Genomic DNA, 25448 nt, shown 5'->3' on the forward strand with positions numbered 1-25448 from the left:
CCAGAACGCATGTGTGTTGTTTGTGATGCAAAAATCCACTAATATTGAACCACAAAAAAGGACTCAATGAAACATCACCGGTTGTAGCAGTGGTGCATATGCACACATCAGTGGTGGAAAAAAGTACTCAATTGTTTTACTTAAGTAAAAGTACCAATACTGCAATTTAGAAGTACTCCGTACTTGAGTAAAAGTACAAAAGTACCGGCATCAAAATGTAGTTGTAGTACTAAAAGTAAAAGTATTCATATTGCCCATATGTCCCACTTTACAAGTTCAAAATGTGTAGAAAATCTATTGAAAATAGCCGAAATGTATAGGGTTGAAGTGGTTAATGTATGTTTTTAAAATCGTAACTAGTAACTACATTTTTCAAATAATTGTAGTGAAGTAAAAGTACAAATTTTGGCTCCGAGTTAAAGTACTGGAAATTGGAAATACTCAAGTAAAGTACAAATACCTCAACATTGTACTTAAGTAAAAGTACTTTCCACCACTGGCACACAGTCATACTGCAGTCGTATATATACAGTATAATTATAACATGCATTTCTGATGTTGGAATTGGGAATTTGCTAACAAAACTATAAGCAGGTGACCTGGAATGATCCACAGTAGTGGAAGGGTTTGTCGGAGGCCTTCTGGAGGAGTGTTCTGTTGGTGTCATGGATCAGCACGACGGTCATGGTCAAAGTCTCGTTGGGCTTCAGAAAGTCCACGCAGAACATGGCCTCAGAGCCCGCCTCTATGACCGCAGGAATGGTCACCATGTATTGCCTAATATGTATAATACAAAGAGAGAGGGGGGAAACAAAGGAAAAGGAAATTGTAATATAACAACAGAACGAAAATACATCGCATGGATGCAACTGGGATGTATCCCATACATGGTCATCGGTGTTTCGGGTCTCGCGAACATCATACCCCTCACTCAGGTGACCCAGCCGGGGGTGATCAAGTCCCGACTTACGTCCCAGTAGCTACCCTCGATCAGACCCACTAGGGCCACACAAATCCGTTGGAACCACTCCGGAACTACTATGCCGGGACTGAGAGGTTACAATTCTGGCAACATATACTCTTCCTAGAACAAACTATCCAAGTCAGTCACGCATTCAAATCAAATCCAGTGATACTGCAGATCTACATTTTACATGCTGCTATTGTTTTAAGCTGGGCGGGAACCCCTTTTTGGTGTTTTAAGCATTATGTTAAACTTTAGCTATTGAAAAATAGCAGATCTACAAGCTCATAGCGCGGCACCGAGTGCCACGCTACGAGCTTGGTAGGTCTGCTATTTTTGAAAAATCGTGAAAATGTAGTGCAAATCTTTGAATATAATTATATTCTTTCACAGCAAACGTTTTAACTCATATGTTTGCTTTTGGGGGGGTCCCTGGAACAACACATTTTCAGATGGGGGTCGCCCTACACATACATATAATTCTGGGGGTCCTTGACATGAAAATGTTTGAGAACCACTGACACAGAAACATGGGGGTTTCAGAAAACTGTCCGGATTTAGAAGACATTTTGTAAGAATCGTCCTCAGGTCTAAATGGGTTAAAGCTGTGAGTTGCGGAGCTATACTTACGGTCCTGCTGCTGCTTGACTGATACAAATCCAGGTTAAACAGGCAGACAGAATCCATGTCCACGTCTTAACCCTAGAGAGAGCCATGACTGAGGGGGGACAGACTCAGTGATCATCTCTATTAAATAGATATTGTTACGTATAGGTACCCTCCCACACACACGCACGCACGCACGCACGCACGCACGCACGCACGCACGCACGCACGCACACACACACACACACACACACACACACACACACACACACACACACACACACACACACACACACACACACACACACACACACACACACACACACACACACACACACACACACAGGGTAGGGAGGGAGGGACAAGGTGCAATACCCCTACGCTTCAGTCAGTAAATAAACTGGCCGGAAAGACATTTTGCACAAATGTTTGCAAACCCAAGTTTGTACAATACTCATGTCATGGGTTCATGCTATCCTAACACTGGTGATATTCGTACTGCAATCGGTTAAAGATTTACATGGGTTTGACATTGCTGACTTATTTGATTGCATAATTCAATATAACCCTATGCCAGCATTCACTATAATACTCCATTTTCCTACACGTGCACTTGCAGTAGTATTCGTTCATATTGTGCATTCTCCCATGCCACTCACCGACTGATCTCTCTCTACTAATGGTGGCTTTAAAACATTTTTTTTATCCCATTTCACCATTTTTCGTGTCAATTATCTAATGCAATCCTGGGAGCTACACTTCCTCTGCCACCTGGAGGGGCAGCGGACTGACCTCATGCTTCCTTATATGCATGAGGAGTCCAAGCTGCTTCTTTTCACCTGATAGGGGAGAGTTTCCCCGGTTGGACGTAGTGCATGGAAGGAACACGTTATTCCAACCAGTTCCTTTCTCCTCCATCAGGCGCCCCGGCTGGCCAGGGGGGGGTAGTTTAGAGACCAGGATTACGGCATGTTTTTGTGAGGGTACCTACCCTAGGGGACAGGGGGGGAGAACATGTGAGGGTACCTACCCTAGGGGACACGGGGAGAACATGCAAACTCCACACAGAAAGGACCTTTCGCCAACCCTGCCTCGGGTATATGGGCAGTTTGGGCACTGATGACGCGGAGGTAGGCCTACTAATGGTGGCTTAAGTAAACAGCAAGCTGGGATAAAGAGAGATGACACCGAGGTAGTGTCACATGAAATGTTCTGTAGTTTATTCAACACATTTGTGACCAGACGACATGCGTAAGCAAGACGGGATATGAATGGAACACATAGACCAGGGGTTCCCAAACTTTTTTGGACCAGGTACCCCTTTTGGGGTAGACATTTTTCCAGCTATAGGCCTACCCCCTCATCTGAAGCAGCCGCAGAAACCTTTCAAGTGTCCTGAGTCTTTCTGAGTCTTGTTACTGTTTGGGGTCACGACAGGTTGACTGATGTTGTAGTTTTAGTAATCATGGCAGCTATTGGTCCAAAGCAAACATGGGAGAAACACAATGAACAACACAAAAAATACGTTTATTGCACAACTTGGCAGAAATGACCACGTAGATAAACATAATTTTAATGTTAAAAAAAGTTTTAAAAAAAAACACATTTTCTGGGAATTCTTTCGGGTACCCCCTGGCTATGCGTCGCGTACTTTGGGAACCGCTGACATAGACAACGGGAGGTTTCAACAAGTAAATTAAGTGCATTTCAACAGTGACATGTTCTGCATTACTGAGTCTGCTCTGTCTTGGTAAAGGAGAGCACATGTGATGTCAGAATCACCTGTATTACAGCTGTTTATAGTACAGCTGTAATGTCTTGGTAAAGGAGAGCACATGTGATGTCAGAATCACCTGTATTACAGCTGTTTATAGTACAGCTGTAATGACAAAATGGTGAAAGACGGAGATCTAAGGTAATCCCTTTTCCACAAAGAAAACGGTTAAACCACCTACTATACCAGGTACCACTAAGGCTACCACTAAGTTACAATACTGAGGAATCAGAAGCCATCTATTGTATACTCTTACCACACACCCACAACACCAGAGGGAGTGCAACGAACCATGTTCAACCCAGATTCGGCACAAACAAGGGGATTAAATTATTTTCGCTCCTATGCCACCAAAATGTGGAACGCCCTACCAACAGTCATTAAGACATGCGAATCCCTTGACTCCTTCAAAACCGCTCTCAAAGGGCAGCTACGGTGAATGCCGCCCCCCCCCCCCCCCCCCCCCCCCCCCCCCCCCCTTTTCCCCTCACTGTATATGTTTCTTTTCCCTTTTTACCTCCATTATGATGAATTCCTGTACTGTTCTTTGTCTATATAGAAGTGTCTATTTGTACGTCTCTAAATGTTTTGATGAATTGAACATGGTGGACCCTGTTGTAAACAAGTGTAATGCTTAATTGGGTCGTCCACTCACAGTTAACAGCCTTTGTATTGAGTTTGTGCTTGAAATGTACTGTAATTCTGCAAACTGTTAATACAATTTTCAATCAATCAATCAATCAAAGTCTCTTGCAGTGTAGGATGTCCCAGGGTCTTGATGGGTTGAAATAAGTTCATTACAGTCAGTAGTAAAACACTAGAACCACCATTATCCATAAGTCCATGTGTGGATGTAAATTTAAATACGTTTCCATGTGCCCACTGCCCATCCAACATTGTTAAGCCTACTTCTGTTTTTAAGAGTAAATCCAAACCTGGCTCACTTCCATCATATTCTGCAACATTGCCCTTTACTCCGATTATGTTTGAGCTGACCACACAAACAGCTTCAAATACGACTCACAGGGCAAAAGATCAGTTGTCTAGTAAGTAAAGTAAACCTCGGTGTGGCCTGATAACGTCCTAAAAAAATCCATAGATGAAGGGGGGTTGCTTTAAAAACACTGTTAACTTAAATGTACTCATTTGCTCACATGATGTAAGAAATAATATATAACTAACATTGACATACAGTACGTACCGTGTGTGGACAAAACAAAGGGTGAAAGGTTAGGATTGTCAGCTAGGTTACTTGGGGTGGGAGCCAGGGGACTCAGTGTTGATGTGTTTAACAGATTTGAGTGTTAACCCATTTTGGGCGGGAACCCCTTCTGGTGTTTTAAGCATTATGTTATGCTTTAGCTATTGGAAAATAGCAGATCTAGAAGCTCATAGCGCGGCACCGAGTGCCGCGCTACGAGCTTGTAGACCTGCTATTTTTGAACAGTCTTGAAAATGTGGTGCAAATCTTTGAATATATATATATTTTCTTTCAGAGCAAATGTTTTTCCACTCAAACCTTTGCTTCTGGGGGGTGGGTCCCTGGAACAACATATTTTCAGATGGGGTTCGGCGGCCAATTACATATAATTTTTGGGGTCCTTGACATGAAAATGTTTGAGAACCACCCCATGTTTCTATGTCGATAGAAACATGGGGTGGTTCTCAAACATTTTCATGTGAAGGACATGAAAACTGTCATAATTTAGAAGGCATTTGTAGAATCGTCGTCAGTCAGTCATGGCATGGGGCACAGAACCAAGATTACCATCAGTGTAAAGGTATTTCAAACATACTGTAGAATATATACTTACATAGCTAGATACTGTAGATACAGTCAACCACAGACCAAGTACATAGTGTGACTAGTGTCCTTTACCCCAGTGATTCTCAACCCGTTTCATTTCAAGGACCCCCAGTTTGACATGCAGTAGTCTACGGACCCCCATTTAAGGGCATTTCTATCTCTGGGACCCCCAATTTATATTGTAAAATCAATGTTAATTTAACTCTGAGAGAGTACAAATGGAACCATTTGGTTCCATTTGTACACTCTCAGAGTTACAGACCCATAGGGGTCCATTTGGTTCCAAACCATCATTTAGCTGGGTACCCCCTGGAAGTCCCCCAAGGACCCCGGACCCCACTTTGGGAACCACTGCTTTACTCCATTATGTTATTATTCAGTCAATTGTTTGTGTGCTCTGTAGCAGTTATTAGTTCAGTGCCCTGAAAGGGTGCAATAACTTGCTGTAGGCTACCAGGAGGGGTCACTGCAGACGTGTTTTCACCTGTGTGGAATGAATAGATGAAACCCCCTGGAACCACCTCATTCTAGTGTAGTTAGTACATTGTACATGTTTATGAAAGAAAAGCATGTTGTATCGCACCGATTAATGGCATTTCTATCTCTGGTACCCCAATATATATTGTAAAACCAGTTAATTTAACTCAGAGTGTACAAATGGAACCAAATGGGTTCCATTTGTACACTCTCAGAGTTACAGACCCATAAGGGTCCATTTGGTTCCTATCTCTAATTGAGCAAGGTATCCCCTGGAAGTCCCTCAAGGACCCCTAGGGGTCCCTGGACCCCACTTTGGGAACCACTACAGTCCTCGTGAAAATAACACAGTGGCAGCATGACATTGACATGTAACTTAACTTTATTAAACAAGTAGGTCAACTAAAAAGGCACTTGATTCTGTGGTTTCTACCGGCTATAATATCACACACACACACACACACACACACACTTGTAAACTGATAAGAATGCAACTCAATGAAGCAAGATATGGCCGAAAAGGAACAACAGTAAGTTATCATTTAGTAGCAAAGAACACTGAACTCTCCATTGATCACGGTAATTTCTGTCTCCAGAACAAAGTATGTTGACAATCACATGCCTTCAATTCAGGACAGCATATTCTATACCATCTCCCGTAGTTTACCACTTGACTACACAGAAACCCCACTTCCGGAAAGGGGAGCATCATTCCGAAGTTACAAATTACAAATATCTGTAACTTTATTTTGAAGAAAAGCAATTCAGATCTGGGATGTAATTCTGTGCAAGTCCTACATTCTTATTGGGATTGAGACAGTCTGACGTTCTTATTAAAACAAAACAAAAAAAAGAATCTAAAAATGATCATACATCACACTCCGTGCTCAGCCAATCAGCTGAGCACATTCCACGCTCATACAGACAGACACACACCAATCTTTGCATTGGAGCGGCTAGCGCCCCTCAAATATAAACAAAATACAATATCTGGAATGGACAGAATAATGTTTAAAGAAGTATGAAAGCCAATGTGTCAATCTGTGAGGTTGTGAGCCCAAGACGTTCACAGACGTCCTGGGAAATCCCGCTTTTTAAAAAGAAAAATGAATGTAAAAAGTGGGCCAGTGTACCATTTTGAAAGTGTTGTGTGGGCACACAATGTGTTAATAATCTTGCTACAGTAAATAACTAAAACACGCGTGTTATGTGAAGTACACACTTTTTTTACATAGATAAAATAAAGCTGACCGCAACATGCATTCTTATGAATCTATTGCAGAGTAGAGTACATTCATAGGCGCTCAAAAAAAGTTCTTGTACGAGCGTACCGGTGTTCTAAAACCATGCAACTGTCCAGAAATGACAAACAAAAACAAAAACAGCAGTACAACAACACACAATCCTGGTCAATTATCTACATTGGAAGTGCTAGGATGATTAGACCAGGGAACATTTATCGATTGAAACCTCCTCTCGATTGCTTCGAGCAAGAAAATCCATTGAAATAAATGGTAATGCCATCCAGGACAGTCTTGTTCACATAACACGGGTTCCATGTGTCAAAGGTGTCACCGATCGATGGCTGTATATGATGTATACTTTTAAGCAGAAAGTCATGTTTTTTTCGTGACATGCACTGAGGCACAATGTGCTAATAGGAAGGTGCAGCTGTGTGGTGTGGTGGTACTGGCCTCCAGCCAGGCTGTGTGGTGGTGGCGTGGTGATACTGGCATCCAGGCTGTGTTGCCGCCAGTATACATTCTTAACCCAGAGAACGTCACAGTAGTTAGTCCTCCTTTTTATCCTTATCCCCACCATCCTGAAGATCCTGGGAAAAAAAATGGACATGTTCATGATATAATAAAGTAAGACGCGCGAACGCGGGAAGCGAACGCAGCTCGTAAATTGCAATAATGTACGTTTATGTACGTTTTTTCTTTTTAAGTTTTTTTTAAAGTTAAGTTTTTGTGTGTGTGCACGTGTGTTTTTTGTGTGTGATACAGCTGCGCCCTCTAGTGGCGGGCGGGCGGGTGGTGTTACAGCGTGACACATAGTTAGGTGTCATAGTTAGTGCTCACTGCGTTCGCAACAAGTAGGAAAAAGTAGGCCTCCATAACAATCTTTACTTGTTCATTTTCCGGGACGGTGCGCATTAATGAACGTTCACTACAGTTGCATGAAACCATTATCCTCGTAATGGTCTCATGCAACTTCTCCCAACCCACGGTTTAGTGTTCTAAAAGCTACCCGTCTCTGTTGGCTGATGAGAAATCAATGATTGAACAATGATCATCAACTCTACTGAATTCTGGTTCTGTTCTCCAAAATCTCAACAATTAAAACATTGATCCACATACTGTACTATTTGGGTGGAGTGAAAACATTGCTATTGCGACATAAAACCACACAGATTAATTACATCAAAGAGATCAAATCAGAATTAACCACCGATTCTGGAAGAATCTATTTATGCTGTGCTGAATTGTATCTGCTGTTTTGGGAGTTAAAGAATCTCATAGTAAAACACTGGCAATGGTTGATGGGTTCCCAAACTTTTTCGTGTCAAGGACCCCCAAATCAACATTTATTAGGCCACGGACCCCCATTTGAAAACATATGCCAGTGACCCCCATAATAAGAGAAGATTTGTACAGCTCTAGCAGTGATTCTCAACCCGTTTTATTTCAAGGACCCCCAGTTTGACATGCATTAGTATACCCATTAAATGGCATTTCTATCTCTGGGACCCCCAATTTTTATTGTAAAATCAATGTTAATTTAACTCTGAGAGTGTACAAATGGAACCAAATGGACCTGTTAGGGTCCATTTGTACACTCTCAGAGTTACAGACCTACAAGGGCCTATTTGGTTCCAAACTATCTTTTAGCTGGGGACCCCCTGGAACTCCCTCAAGTACCCCTGGGGGTCCGGGGGGCCACTTTGGGGTCCGGGGTTAGAGCAGTGGTTCACAAACAAGTATGACGTCTCCCCGGGACCCAAACTAGTGAAAATGGCCGCTCGCAATTTTGTGAGCATGTAGATCTTCTATTTTTACTAGTTCTTCTTTTTTTATTTTTTCCCCTCTAAAGCCCTAACCACACCAAAGGGTCACCAATGCAACTCCTTGGGTCCAAGCGGTTGCAAGGAGTTAACGCTAAAACCGCCTCGACCCTTGTGGTGTGGTTTGGGCCATTGAATTCCATGCGTTGAATCACTAGGGTCAACGTGCAACAAGACACATCACACACCGCAGGGACAACGCTAAAACCGTCTTGACCCTTTGGTGTGGGTAGGGCTTAAATGTATTTGTTACTATTTTATGGAATCCTTTTGAAAAAAAAGAAAAAAGGTTTTTAACTTTGATTTTGAATTTTTTGGAGATTTGAAAATCCCTTGAGCTGTGGACAGTGAGGAAATCTTCTCACCTGGAGCTCCTGGTGTTCTTTCAGCAGTCTGTCGTACTCCTCAGTTAGACCGTCTGTCTGAGTCCTTATTGCTTTCACCTCTGAATGGGACGTCTTCAGGGCTTGAGAGGGAACACGTTCAAAACATTACAATTTAGGCATTTAGCAGACGCTCTTAATCCAGAGCGACTTACATTAAGCAAGAACAAAAAGCATGGCAATACATTACATACATAAAAAGTAGTTATCATGACACATGTGTAAGCTAAGAACGTAACAGTGGAATTGGAATATCTATATAATGAAACTATACATATAAACTATACATGTATACTATTCATATATACTATAAAGTGCTATGACTACATAAAATGCAATTTTAGTGATGTAACATGTTATACATATCTGTATAAAATGCTATCTAAGTCTACATAAAGTGCTATCTAAGGGGCTAGGGCACATTGTCATCTTTGTTCAATTAAGGTTGCATCAGTTCGTACCCAGAGTGGGTTTCCTCAATCTAAGTTCAGCTTTTGTTAAAATGTTTAGTTTTTATTAGTTCAATATTAGCTTTTCTTTCCCTCCCCACCACCCTCCTTTCTTTTATAATATGACGGATATATTTGTTGGGGCAAGAAGAGAAAGAACTTCTAAAATATTAATTATAACCTTGATTCAAACATCATAATCAAATAAATCTAAAGCTATTTTATCGTCATTTCAACAGTATAGTAGGTACCAACCATAGATATACATAGGCTTATAACCCTGTTCACTGCCACCTACTTTGAAAATGCCCCAGTGGATTGATTGCTCCCCCCCCCCCCCCCTCATCTCTTTGCAGATTATATATAGCTGATCTACAAGCTCACAACCATCGTCAGCTGGTAGAGCTAACAGTGGTTGTGAACTTGTAGATCAGTTGTTCACCTATAATGACAGCAGCGAAAGCAAAGCCAAATTCCCCAATACCCAAAATCTCGACCACTCGCTCACTCACACACACTAGATCACTCACACTCGCTCACTTACACTCGATCACTCCAGCATGGCAGTGTTATGGTGATATTGGTGACCTGCCAAAATGTGTGACTATCTTGTGGACTTCACATAACTTACACATTGGAGGTATTTTAAATATGTGGCCCTGAATACCGCTATTGAACTCTGCAAATATACACAAACTGCATTGGTTTACATTCGGAAACTGACATTATGCGATTGTATACACACATATTTCAGCAGGTCACCAATTTCCCCGTAACACACCACACCACGCTGGAGTGAGCGAGTGTGTGAGTGAGCGAGTGGCCGAGATTTTGGGTATTGGAGTTTGGCTTAAGCGTGTGTGTGTGCATGAAGCCATGTCCACTAACCATGCACTGCTGTCGAAAGCTCCGACTGCAGGTCCATCACCTCCTGTCTCAACAGTTCCATACCCTCTGCTGTGACCTTGTCACCTTTCCCATCCACCAGAGTCTGAAATACATGAGGAGGATGCCAAGTTCATACACCACTCACCAAGTATATGGACTCTTTTCTCTTCAATATCTTTTATACAACGTGGTCCAAATATGCACATGTGCAACAATAATAATTAATACATTACGTTTATAGTTCTTATCTGTCGCGAGGCACTTTACAAAATATAAAGAAATATAAAAATATATTTTTTTAAAGAAAATAAGTAAAAAGAAAACCTATGTAATAATAAAGTTATCAAAAAGATGATTATCTTTTTGAAAAGAAAAGATCTTTTTACAACTATGTAGAATAGTTTGGATAAAAGGATGGAAATAGCCTCCAATCCAGTCTACAATGCAGATATCTGAGAACTATGCAAGTCTACTGATCTGATATCACGGAATTTATCACAGGATTAAGCATTACTGTTTATTTTGCATGTTTCATTTTTTTTATCCCACGATTTTGTAACCCATTTTTCACCCCTGTGTCAATTATCTAATGTGATCCTGGGCTCTACACACCCTCCGCCAACCTGGGGAGAGCAACGGACTTGAACTCATGCTTCATTCATGCATGAGTGTCCAAGTTGCTCCTTTGCAGCTGACAGGGGGGAGTTTCCCTGGTTGGACGTAGCGCGTGGAAGGAACACGTTATTCCGACCAGTTCCTTTCCCCTCCATCAGGTGCCCCGGCTGGCCAGGGGGAGGCAGTTTAGAGACCAGCATTACTGCATGTTTTTTGTGAGGGTACCTACCCTAGGGGACACGGGGAGAACATGCAAACTCCACACAGAAAGGCCCTTTCGTCAACCCCACCTCGGGTATGGGCACTGATGACGCGGAGGAGAGAACACGCCCTCAGCGGGAAGCGAACCCAGGACCTTCTAGCTGTGAGGTGACGGCACTACCGACTGTGCCACCGTGCCCCCCGAGGCTGCACTTTGTTATATAGGTCTTTGTTATTAATTTTATTTTCCTGTTATGACTGTCAAACTAGTTGGTAAAGGAATATTATATGTCATTCACTCTTTGTACGTATTATTGTCTTCACCAGGCCGAAGGCATGGGGAGAGAGTATGTTTTGCACTCCGTCCGTCCGTCCGTGTGTCCGTGTGTGTGTGTGTCCGTCCTTCCGTCTGTGAACAGCTAATCTCCGGCACCGTTAACCCGGTCGATGCCAAATTTTGCACACACACTCCCTCGATGCCAACGATGAACCTCTGCACCAAAATTTCCAGAACGGCCAGTTATAGCGCCACCAGGAGGCCGCTTTGTGCAAAACAAGTTTTTGGACAGTACACCTACAGATTTTGTCCAAACATCACGCAAATTGGTACACAGTCTCTCTAGAGCCATTCAACGAAACGGGTCTTTCAGATTTCTCAGACTCCATCCTGATTGGCTAAGATTGGCTTCCAAAGTTCGCAGGAGTGCTCAGTTTCAAACAAAATGCTGCAAATCATGAACACATCGTGTGATTTCCGTGAAATTGTGCACGCACATTTCCACTAGGCCGAGGAGGAAATGCCACATGAACATTTTCAACTCAGCCTCATGGTGGCGCTATAACTGGCCCAAAAGTGTTTTTACCTCTAACTGCACGGATCTGTGGATAACTTTGTATGCCAACTCCCTAGAGGCCAAGGAAAAACCTTTGCCTGGAATTTTTCACATCGGCTCTTTATAGCGCCACCAGGAGGCCGACATATGTAAAACACATTTTCTAATATTACTCCTTCAGATTTTATCCAAATTTCACGCAAATCGGTACACATGCTCTTCATAGTCATGTGATCAAGACGGGTTTGTTTGATTTCTCATAATCCACCCTCATTGGCTACGATTGGCTTCTAAACTTTTCAGGAGTAGCCCGCTTTGTACCCGCTTTGTACAAATCGCCACAACTACTCAACGCAGCATCCCGATTGTGGTGAAACTGTGCATGCATATTCCCACTAGGCTTTGGAAGAAATGCCACTTGACAGTTTTCAAATCAGCCTCATGGTGGCGCTACAACAGGCCAAGCCGCGTCACACACACACACACACGTTTATATTGCTCCTAAACATTTTGCCAAACATCACACACACACTCCTATCCTCCTGGTGGAGACATGTGCCCAAAAGGGCACTTTTTCTAGTTTGTTAGTGGTTTACAAAGGGCCATGCAACAATACGTCACTGTTGGGTGACAACCTTGTGTGTCTAAATTCCAAAACGCATTCTCCTTTATTACCATTTAGAAAATATAAAATTCTGAAAACAGCCGATCTACCACCAGCTCACGACGATGCTACTTTCACTACGTTTTTACAACACCTGTATGATGACGTAGGGCATTCATTTATGAAAATAAATAAATCGTTGAAATAGGGAGAGCCCGACAGCAACGGATAGCAATATCACATTCATTCAGGGTTAGTATTATGCAGCTGCAAAAACAATAAAAACAAAATAACTAATAACGATCAATGCATCAATCTGGTACTGCACTGCGTATAACAGCACCATTAACACTCCGATTGCCCGGGGTAATTTAATCCATTAAATCATAGCGCCCAATCGATTTATAGCAACGGAGCACTTTTATCGACGGACCGGAAGTTATACCGGATGTGGCTGGAGCAGCTAGATGTAGCCAAAACACTCTAAAGGCGATCGACAACAACGGGAGGTATGATTAAATCTAACGCGACTAGCGACTGGACAGCGGGGGGCCCAGGGCCGGATCTACCATAGGGCACTTTGGGCACGTGCCCAGGGGCCCTTGGCCACCAGGGGCCCCTCAAAAAAAAAAAAAAAAAAAAAAAGTTTTTTTTTTTTTTTTTTTAGCTCCACATAAAATTTCCCTGAAATAAATGGTGTCTGGGGGGGGTAGGCGACCGGAAATAGGCTAATATAACGGCATAAAACTGCCCCAAAACGGCTCCAAAACCGCAAAAAATTTGCGCGCGCGTGAAGGGGGGGCCCTTCGAGCTTCAGTGCCCAGGGGCCCTCAGAGGTGTTAATCCGGCCCTGGGGGGGCCGTCTAACACAGGATCTTTTCTTAGAATTGGACGGGATGATTTAGATCGCGAGTTATTAACGTTTTAAGATTTTCGTTGTCGTCGGCTAAACATGGGGGGGGGGACCTTTTCGATGACGTCCCACTGTTGTGCAACATCGAGTATTGCGCAACAGGCGCTCCTAGGCTGCGGAGCGATGCGATCGGTTTTCATATCAATAAACTTCATCTTTTGGATAAAACGGTGAACTTAGTCATGGGCGATTGGGGTGTTAACAATGCCATATTTTCTATAATGCTTGAAGCTTGATGTTCATATCATGCCAGCACGCTACCTTTCTCAGCAGCTCATTGTCCTCCATGTATTTGGTGGCAGTCTGGTTGGCGCTGTCCGCCTGCATCTGAAGAGCGGCGGTGGTCCCAGACGCTGTGGCCAGCTGGTTAATCAGAGTGACCACTCGTCTCATCACCCTGCAGGGAACGGAAGGGATATGTGATCATAAAACAAAACCGCCTTTATATCTGCTCCTAAGATGTAGATGTAATTAATGGAAATTCATTTAGTTCATATGCTGTTTCAGAAATGCATTTTATTGTTTCATTGTAATTTAAAGAATATATACATTTTGAGTGGTGCAACCATTCCTATAGACAGCTGTGTGTGTGGATGTGTCCCTGGGTCTGTCCCTGTGTCCGAGCACAAAAATAGCGAAGTAGCATTTGTTCACCACCAAGTGTCACTGTTGCACAGCCTAACACACAGACACAGACACACACAGGTCAGGGGGGAGGGCTTGTACAGTACAGTACAGTACAGTACAGTACAGTACAGTACAGTACAGTACAGTACAGTACAGTACAGTACAGTACAGTACAGTACAGTACAGTACAGTACCACTCACTTCAGACGGGTCTGATTTTATAATGACCATTATAAACATCAATACTAAATATTGGGTAAGGGCTCACTCCGATTGCTTATAATTGTGATTCAGCCTTGAAAAGAAAGAAATATAAATCTACCCCTAGATTCTACTTTGGTACAAACTGCAAAACTTGATGTTTGCAGCAGTGAGTGATGTCAACTAGCTAGTGTCATACATACACAGTTCACTTAAATGGTTGACAATGAAATGTCACAGAATTTATTGCGATTAAGAATTGAATTGTGTCTTCTGCATTGAACATTGGGACATTACAATTTGTATTTCGGTTTGCCTTGTAGGCTTTGTAATCAGAAATTGCACAGGGAAGGTATGACAAAGAAGTAACTTGACAAAGAAATCACTCACATTGAATAATGTACAAAATAGCAGAAATAGTTGACCTGGCTGCAAGCTTACAACACGTATTGTAAGCTTTTATTGTCCCCAGGCCGAAGGTGGACTTTTGCAAAACACATCTACAAGCTCATAGCGCGGCACCGAGTGCCGCGCTACGAGCTTGTAGATCTGCTATTTTTGAAAAATCATGAAAATGTGCCTCACATCGTTGAATTATTTCCTTTCAGAGTGAACGTGAATCTTTGTATCTTTGTTACTGTATTTTCAGATGGGGGTCGGTGGCCAATTACATATCATTTTTGGGGTCCTTGACATGAAATATTGAGCACCACTGATATAGAAACATTTTAAATTTCGGCCTCAGTCCAAAATGGGTTAATTATTGTAATTGTGACAGGCCTATTCTGTAGCCAACTTGATGATGGTATAGAAACACTCACAGCCAGAGGAAGAGGGAGAAGCCAGAGATGTAGAGGTTCCTCTGGGCTCTGAAGAGCTTCATGTGGAGGTGGTCAGACATGTTGGGGTGCAGCTTGGCATCCTTGCCGGCCTGTTCTGCACCGGAATATTTCCTCACCTCGCGCACGGCATCTGAAGGAAAGAACAAAAAGGAAAGTCACAACCGGGAGACAACAATTTTTCCCCCCTTTCTACAGTACAGTGTTTTACAACATACAATGTGTGCTGTCACTGTGTGTAATCTATGCAAATCAGCACAAAGCCCATTTCCTTGATTGCTTTATCATATCGTTGCTGTCGGGAGAAAACCTCATAACTCCATTTGAGGTTTTTGTGTGTTTTCTGTGTGTTGTTTCGAAAATATTGAACCAATGGAAAGTAGTAAAACACGCATTGGACAAAACCTCTCAACTCCACTGTCTGCTAAAACGGCTAACTCAACCACCTCTCTTCTTAATTTCCTGAAAAATATATATTTTTCATTTCCTGAAAAATGAACATTTTGGAGTTAGGTGGTTTGTTCCTGACAGCAACGATATGTAGAAAGACAATACAGTAGTATTTGCGCTCATTCGAATGTTTAAAGCAGGTACTGGACCAATAGCAGACAGTAGTGAAAACATTACACACATTATGCGCTGTTCATGCAACCTGAACTGAGACAAGCTGGAGTTGGAAATAATATTGTTTTCAACGAGGGCGGCGCAAATAAGAGCTATTTTAAGCATGTGTGCAACATGACAACTGTTTTAAAGTATTGTACAGTAACAACTAAAGTCTCTTTAATGTTTATGTTGTACTATTACTACAAAACAATCTAAAATAAAGGGATTTAAGTCAAGATCATTAAAGCTGGGCTGTTGCCCGAGTCCAATGCATTTCTGCCTACTTCCGGTCCAGGACTTGTCCCAGTTGGTTGTCCCCATTCTCAATAGAAGTCTATGTAGGAGAGCCACCATTGGACTGGCCCCATGAAGTGAACGCAGTTTGCGTAACTGTCTATATCTAAGGCTCTGCCACACATTAAATGCAAGTTCACAGTCAGCCACAAGTGACATTTCAAGCTGTCTGAGGTGCATAATCTCGAAATATCACTCGTGAATGTTCCAATACATAAAGCTACAGCACACTTTTGATTTTAGTTTTAGTCATAGTCTCTTGAATAGTTCATTTAGTTTTAGTCACATTTTAGTCACCTGTAATGTCTTAGTGTTAGTCTAGTTTTAGTCGACTAAATATCAGTTGATTTAGTCGACTAAAATATATTTTGGCGGGCCTTGATGCCGTCGTAATGTTTTTACACTTGCTGAAAATAGCTGATCTACAAGCTTGTGAGCTTGTAGATCGGCTATTTTCAGCATGCAACCAAGTGTAAAATGACTACTGGATCTCTTGTACACTAGTCCCTTCCTAACATTTTATTCTAGTTTTTATTGGTTGACGGAATTGTCAGTACATTTAGTCTTAGTTTTAGTCATCATAGTTTAGTTTTCATTAAGTTTTCGTCAGTGGAAAAAGGTAGTCGACGAACATTTTTCCTCTTAGTTTTAGTCGACGAAAACAACACTGCTACAGTGTGTGAACCTTGTTTTAATTTCTATCATATGTAGGACAGTCCTGTTTAATGCCGAGTGATCACACCGACTAGTCCACATTCATATGGTTCAACGTTCAAATGTGGCCTTTCTTTCACATCTGGATTTGAGGGGATTAATAACCAGAGATACTTGTTCTGTTATGTAATTAATTAGCCATTAATGTCTTGCCTCCCAGGGTGAGGTTGAAGCCTCATTCTTGCCTCCCAGGGTGAGGTTGAAGCCTCATTCTCAATCATGAAACTTCATTTGCAACCCAAATGGTTTGTGGTTGTTCTCTAGCAGTTCTCGTTGTTAATGTTTAATCTGAAAACAACTGCGGATGAAAAACCCTTCCACTTGAGTATGAGCCATCGAGAAGGGTGAAAGAAATAAGCAGACCAGATGTTTTTGGCAGCAACATTTGATTTTAGTTTTAGTCAGTCTTTTGAATAGTTTTAATTTAGTTTTAGTGACATATTAGTCACCTGGAATGTCTTATTAGTCTAATTTTAGTCGACTAAATGTCAGGCTGTTTTAGTTGACTAAATCTACGGTTGATCTAGACGACTACATTTTTTTGGGCGGGCTTTGATGCCGTCGCAAATACTGATTTCACACTTGCTGAAAATAGCCAATCTACAAGCTCACAACACGTCGCAGCGCGACACGTTGTGAGCTTGTAGATCTGCTATTTTCAGCATGCAACCAAGTGTAAAATGACTTATACTGGATCTCTTGTCCACTAGTCCCTTCCTAACATTTTAGTCTAGTTTTTATTGGTTGTCGAAATTGTCAGTATATTTAGTCTTAGTCATCGTAGCTTAGTTTTCATTTAGTTTTTGTCAGTGAAAAAAGGAAGTCAACAAACATTTTCCGTCTGAAAAACACACTGCAGCAGACTGCTGATGTTAAACTTACCGAGGAAGAGGACGATGAGGATTATGATCATGGCGAGGAACACCCTGTTCCAGAACCTAGCGATGCTGTTCCAAATACTTAGTTGGAATATACTCTGCCATCTTCAATGGGATTTAAGAAAAATAAATCATGCAATCATTTGCATTGTTTCTGACTTTATGTTCACATTTCATGGATGACCACACACACACACACACACACAGTCACACACACACACACACACACACACACACACACACACACACACACACACACACACACACACACACACACACACACACACACACACACACACACACACACACACACACACACACACACACACACACACACACACACACACACACCTCCTAGCCGAGATGAAAGGCAGACAGAGGATGAGGAGAACGGCGACTTCCACATAAAGGAAGAGGGCAACAGCAGTCCATTGTAATGTCATCTCCACCAATGACACCTTCTGGAGAAAAACACACATTAAAACTCAATGGTCACCAAGGACTTATTTAACTTCTTTTTCATGATGTCCTGGAGCACCAAGGACGTGTTTTATAACATGGTAAAAAAAATAAAAATATATCAAATAAAATAATATATATATGGTGGCGGTCTGGGACTTTTGGCGCCCCCCTGGTGGCGGTGAATGAGTTAAAGCCGTTACTGAAACCAAAACAAACAACAAACTGAGCCCAACGTGAGATCAATTGCCCTACATGTGGATATCACCGATATAGTAGCCGTCTCTAACTCTAACAATATAGCCTCTGTTGACTCAAATATTTTTACTAAGCATCTTAGTCACTCAGTGCAAAGTTCATATATACCACAGGAACGCACCCAGGGTGCCGGCCCGATTCCGGCGAGCCGCCCCGCGTCCGAAACGGTTGAGAAATGACAGTTACCGTGTGGGGGGTCCCTCTACTGTACCCTCTACTGTACTGTACTGTACTGGCACACCTGAAATCACCATATATACAGTTAATGTGCGTGTGTGTTTGTGTGTGTGTTAGGTTGCGCACAGGTTGTGAAAAACAACCATGCTGTTTTCGTGCTCAGACATACCCAGGCAGCCAGCCAGCTACCCACACACATACCGTAGTCACTTAAGGAAGTGGTTTGCACCACTTAAAAATGGGAATGGTTATATATTTAATATATATTGTGTGATTTAGTTACTCAGCTCTAACTCTAGCCAACAGATGAACTCTGAAGCTGTAATATTACAAATATATGTATTTACATTGGAGAAATGTTTGTAAACTCTAAAATAAAACAGATCAATATTGAATTTATATGATGGTAAACAAAGTTGCCACATGGTACATTTTCTGTTTACAAATCAAATTCTTTCAGTATAGCCTATGCCCATTTGAAGTTTTTGAACATGACACTAGCCTATATGAATTAAAACACAACATATCATTTTTCATATCAGTGTAGTATAGTAAAATGTGACAGCCCTTCTTATCAGATCTACGAATGTGTTGGTCATTGTATGCACTATGCAGTTATTATTCCACTTGGGGACAGTCAAGTCTAAAGTCTCAAACCTATCATTATATACTTTGGTCATTCAATTTTATATAGTTCATTGCAAATGTATCTATCCAATTATATTTTCTATGTTCAATCAATATTCTGTATAGTTTGTGTGTGGCTGCAAAACAGTTCTATCCTACCAAATAACCAGAGAGATTGTACAGTATAGGCCTATACTTCTATTGGTAATGATGATGCTTTTTGCCCTGATTAGGTTATTTAAATTGTTCCGTTTATTTCTAGTTACATCAAGGCTTATGTATTAAAGCCCAACTTGTATAACTTTTAGTTTATTGTTACTTCTATGTTGTTCATTGCGCATACACATGAGCAGGTGACTCTTCATATGTTTTAGAACTATGACATTCTATGAATCATATTTTTCATGAACAAATTAGACTCAACGTTACTGTGACATGGCCATCATCACCACGAAGCCCCAAGCACGATTAATGACTAGAATACTATTTTATAAGACACGTGGAATTATGTAACTTCACTGTTTATCATCTCCAAACACAAACACTGCAGTTCAAACGAGGGTGTGCCATATAGTGTGCCAAATTGTTTTAGCCAAAGCTAGCCTAGCTTGGCTAAACTAAACTACCATACTTTAAATGAGAGTTGCAAATATTAAGCTAATTCATGTCCAAAGAAAGCCACACGAAAGCGCAACTTTACGGTAATATCTGCAAATGTTACCTTCAGTGAAGACGATTTGGAAATGAACAGCAGTAGCCAATAAAAGTTGCTCCTGCGTTAAACTTTGACACTTCCTATTTCCGTGTGTAAAAAAAAAAGTAAACTTTGGTCTTTACTGCCACCTCGTGTTGGTCAGTGTCAATAGGCAGACACACTGCCTATTTTAAAATAAGGAGAAATAGCTTGACACCCTGGGACCCAAACAGTTTGCCAAGTTACATACATTATATATATATTATTAAGCCATATATATATATAATAATAATTATTATTATGTTCAATTACAATGAAACAATAAAATGCATTTCTGAAACAGCATATGAACTAAATTAATTTCCATTCATTACATCTACATCTTAGGAGCTGATATAAAGGGTGTTATGTTTTATGATCCCATATCCCATCCTTTTCCTGCAGTGTGTATATATATATATATATATACACACTATATATATATATAGTGTGTATATATATATATAATACACTGCAGGAAAAGGATGGGATATGGGATCATCATATATTTAAAAAAAAGCTAAAAGCAGATATTTACTGGCATTTATTTTTTTCATATGAATTCCCTATTATGAAGACTTGATCGTATGACACACACAAGTAGAGAAAAAAGCTGATCTACAAGCTCACAACACATGATGCATTGTGCATCCAAAATAGGGCTGGTGTCTGTGGGTTTTATAAAGATTTAACAGCAAGATTTAAAACAGATTTTAAAAAGCGCTTGTGACTACTGACTACAGTACATAACTAAACTACATCCATTGAACACAGGTTCTTTTTCCATTCTCGGAAGTAATGGTTTTGGACGCACAAGGTTTTTGCTATGAAATAAGCTTGATGAATTACAGTGTTTCGGTGGCATCTTATGGGGAGAAGAGCATGAGGAATCAATATGGAATGAAAGGACAACAAGCAATGTTATAGAAAACAACAATCCCATTTAATGTAGCTTCAAAATAAAATATATATTATATATATGTATGATACAAAAAACAACAACACAAAAAAGCACTTTATTGTGACATTCATGTGCGTAAACTCTCTAAAGATCCATACGTGTTGTGGAGATGGTTAATGACAGCCGCGGTACTGGCCAGAGAATTGAAAACTTTCCTCTCGGGCTGAGAGCTGACTCTTTCCAGCATGTAGATGAGATGATGGTGGAAGCAGAGGAAGGGGGTGCCCTGCTCCAGAGCAAAGTCCACCCAGTCCCACACGCACTCCAACGGCGTTTCTTCATACCCCGAAAACATCGCGGGGTTCGACAGTAAGCCCCGTGCAGCCATCACACCTTGAAAGCAAACCCATCCGACAAAAAGCATGATGAGAGATACGTAGTTTTATGTATTGGTTTTCTGCTGCAAACATCACAGTAAGACAATGAAACTGATTAACCCATTTAGACCCGAGGATGATTCTAAAAAAAATCTGAGTTTTCTGAAAAACCTATGTTTCAGTGGTTCTCAAACATTTTCATGTCAAGGTCCCCCAAAAATAAATGTAATTGGCCGCCGACCCCCATCTGAAAATATGTTGTTCCAGGGACTTCCCCAGAAGCAAAGATTTGAGTTAAAAATGTTCGCTCTGAATGAATATATATTCAAAGATTTGCGCCACATTTCACGATTCAAAAATAGCAGACCTACAAGCTTGTAGTGCAGCACTCGGTGCCGCGCTATGAGCATGTAGATCTGCTATTTTTCAATAGCTAAAGTATAGAGCGTCGCAGTCCCGCCCCCTTTCATGACGACGCCAGGCCCAGGAAATGATTCCCAATGCATTTTTCCCATAGACATTTCAAAACGTATTTATTTAAAGACCGTACAAACCCAACTCGAGTCGTGACAAATCATGACAACAAACACAATATTTTGGAACAAACAAATAATTACAAAGAAGAAAAACAACAAAAAAAGTGTTGTAACCTGCCATTTTCTTCTTCTTTCTAATTATTTGTTCGGCCCGAACAAATGTGTTTGTTGTCATGATTTGTCACGACAAGAGTTGGCTTTGTATGAGGCTTAAAATAAATAAATATTTTTTGAAATGTCTATGAGGAAAATGAACGGAGAATCATTTCCTGGGCCCTGGTAGGGGGCGGGACTGCGACGCTCTATAACATAATGCTTAAAACACCAAAAGGGGTTCCCGCCCATTAAGAGCATCACGTTGAAACTTACCATCAACACCTGTAAGCTTGTGGATAGACTCCACGTCGCGGAGTAACTTGACGTCTCCGTTGGCAATCACAGGGACGGACACGCTGTCTTTAATGGTCTTTATGGCGTCGTGGTTGACGGGCTGCCCGCGTTCGTCTGCCGTGCGGCCGTGCACCGTGATCCAGGACACACCGGCCGACTCTGCCTTCTGGCACAGATCCACTGTTCGTCTCAAGTCCTTGTGAATTCTGCGAATGAGTGACTTATTTTGAAGCTGCATTCTGTAACTTGCATGTCAAGTCCTAGTGGGGACATATTGGCATGAGACCGAATTCCTACCACTCAGACAATCCCCACTTGACATGGGGATTGTCCCCTACATACATAAAGGGGCAGCGGTGGCCGAATGGTTTGCGGAGCGGTCTTGATACCGGAAGGTCGCCAGTTCGTATCAACGGACCGGCACGTTAAAATTACCACCGCTGAAGTGCCCTTGAGCAAGGCATTGAACCACTACCATGAAATGTTCTATGAACAGGGCCTGGCTGTAAACAAGTATCTGATGCTTAGTCCAGTTACCCTGGGTAAATATAGTAACTTTGCTTTGCTTACATGACACCAGGGTATACAGTACAAGTCTAGACCTTCACCAACCACTGCAGTTGTGTTATTTTATTGTATCCACACATACCCTACCATTGAAATAACGTTGTATTAATATAATAATTGGTTGAATATTATGGGGGCTGTTTTCCACTCTATACCATACCTTATTTTGATGGAAGCTGTATAGTTAGGATTATCCACTTGGTTTCGGACCAGTCTGACCATGTCTTTCACCAATTCAGGCTTGTTTATAAGGCATGCACCATATCCCTCTGACATGGCCCACCTAACATGAAAAAGAAGATTAAAAAGAAATCATTATGTGCCCATTAACATTTAACATAACCATCTGGGGTCTCTGTCTGTCTAATCTTGCCAACATTCATTCATATTTATCGTGTAAGTCTAATGTTGCGTTCACAACAGGCAGACGCAAAGATGCAGTCTACCATTTTTTTTTAAGTATTTTTATCCCACGATTTTGTAACCCATTTTTCACCCCTGTGTCAATTATCGAATGTGATCCTGGGCTCTACACACCCTCCGCCAACTTGGGGAGAGCAACGGACTTGAACTCATGCTTCCTTCATGGATGAGTGTCCAAGTTGCTCCTTTACACCTGACAGGGGGGAGTTTCCCTGGTTGGACGTAGCGCGTGGAAGGAACACGTTATTCCAACCAGTTCCTTTCCCCTCCATCGGCTCCCCGGCTGGCCAGGGGGAGGCAGTTTAGAGACCAGGATTACTGCATGTTTTTGTGAGGGTACCTACCCTAGGGGACACAGGGAGAACATGCAAAATGAAACATGAAAAATCAGAACTTATTATTATTATTATTATTATTATTATTATAGGTGCACCTCTGGGGACAGCCACAGTTGAGGTCAACTCCATCTGAGAAAGGTGCAACCACACATGCTGCATCAGCCAGGGTCTGTGCATCACTGCAAGCAAACTGCACTATCAGGGGCCGGTCAGCTGATGTCAGAGAGGCAGAAAGAGGAAGGGTCAACATAGCTCTGGTCCATAGCTCTAATGCGTTGCATTTAGAGCTATGTTACTCTCAACTTCCGCCGCTCGCATGAATGCAGACCAGCCTCTCCTCTAGCGTAAATAAAAATAACGTTTTTGCTACTCACCAAAACAAAGGCGGGTTGTGTCATTAGAAAGCCTACTTTCCTTAGTGGACGCACTCTGAGCCCCCCACCACACGTATAAACTGTACTTTTTGGCCAGAAAGGGCTTTTATTTATTTTTCAATGGAGGAAAAATATTCTCTATGAGGCAATTCTCTGGGCAATATCGGTAGAAGGCGCAGTGGAGTAACTAAAAGTATTTTTTTCCCAGTGGAAATTAAATCCCCTTTTGGCCAAAAAGTACAGTTTATACGTGTGGTGGGGGGCTCAGAGTGCTCCCACTAAGGAAAGTAGGCTTTCTAATGACACGACCCGCCTTTGTTTGGTGAGTAGCAAAAACGTTCTTTTCATTTACGCTAAAGAGGAGAGGCTGGTCTGCATTCATGCGAGCGGCGGAAGTTGAGAGTAACATAGCTCTAAATGCAACGCATTACTAGAGCTATGGACCAGAGATAGGGTCAACATAATAGAATTGTTGCAATAGGGCAAAAAAAAAAAAACCACATCAACAATAAATATATAAAAATAACCATCCTCATTGTGTTGCAATGCCTCACCTTCATTGGTAGTGAACTCACTGTCCCTGGCTTTTACAGATCGCATAAAATCTGCAGCAACTATCATTGGAGTGAAGCAAATGTCACAGTCATATTTCCTCACCAAGGATCTGAATGCCAACCTGAGGACAAATTAGAGACAAGTATAAACTATACCACTTGCATTCACATTTCCTGTAACATTAAAATTAATAATAAATTAAAGACATGCTGTCTTTAAAAGAAATACTGTACAGTGCACATTAGCTTCCCGTTCCATGCGCCAAATGATTGATTGATTGAAATATTTATTAACAGTTTGCAGAATGACAGTAGCCTACAATTCAAGCACAACTCAATACAGACTGTTAACTGTGAGTGGACGACCCTGAATAAAGCATTACACTTGTTTACAAGAGGGTCCACCTTGTTCAATTCATCAAAATGTACTCATTGTCATTGTCTCGTTTTATAAGTAGGATAGAAGGTTAAGATTATAGAACCATACTTACTTTGAATATCGCACCATTGGAGCACATATTTTAAGGACCTTTCCCGTTTCGAACATCTCCATGATGCTACCACCACTGTGTTCTGTGTTCATTTCACAACAATGTTGGCTAACAGTTAGCTCAAAATGCTAACCTAACTACCTTTAGAATCTAGATGTCCGTTTTATTTATGGGGGTTCTGTTGTTTTTAGGTAATGTACTGTTTCATGTCTGATAGCAGGACACACAGCAGGATGCAAAGAAAAACTAACTGTGAAACTTCAAGCCAAAGGAATCTTCGATATGGAAATGAAAACGTGGTGGGGTCGTGTGTTCAGGAGTCAGGAGAGTAAAACAATAACATTGGTTGCGCTGTACAGGAAGTACCGGGTCGGATTCCGGAACGATTTTGTCCACGTACTTTCCTCTTCACAGAGGAAGTAGCCCCGCACCTGCTTCCGGTTTCCACAAGCTAAAATACATTTAACTTCCATTGTATTTGTTATTTTTTGATGGAACACAAAACT

At 41.6% G+C, this 25448-nt stretch overlaps 1 protein-coding gene across 1 annotated transcript; it reads right to left on the reverse strand.

The window, feature by feature from the left end:
• Positions 1–5992: 5992 nt before the first annotated feature.
• dus4l (dihydrouridine synthase 4-like) lies at positions 5993–25329 on the reverse strand. The gene is made up of 15 exons (XM_079513910.1): positions 24943–25329; positions 24452–24573; positions 23619–23736; positions 22923–23045; positions 22175–22401; positions 21028–21285; positions 20096–20133; positions 18563–18643; positions 18089–18195; positions 17742–17842; positions 15228–15378; positions 13840–13975; positions 10413–10515; positions 9058–9158; positions 5993–7459 (listed from the first exon to the last, which is right to left on the reverse strand). Exons 1-15 carry the CDS (start codon positions 25032–25034, stop codon positions 7418–7420), a joined length of 1800 nt encoding a protein of 599 aa, XP_079370036.1. The 5' UTR covers positions 25035–25329; the 3' UTR covers positions 5993–7417.
• Between the last annotated feature and the right edge of the window lie 119 nt (positions 25330–25448).

The sequence above is a fragment of the Electrona antarctica genome (genome assembly GCF_951216825.1).
Source record: "Electrona antarctica genome assembly, chromosome: 11".
In the NCBI taxonomy this organism is placed as follows: Eukaryota; Metazoa; Chordata; class Actinopteri; order Myctophiformes; family Myctophidae; genus Electrona; species Electrona antarctica.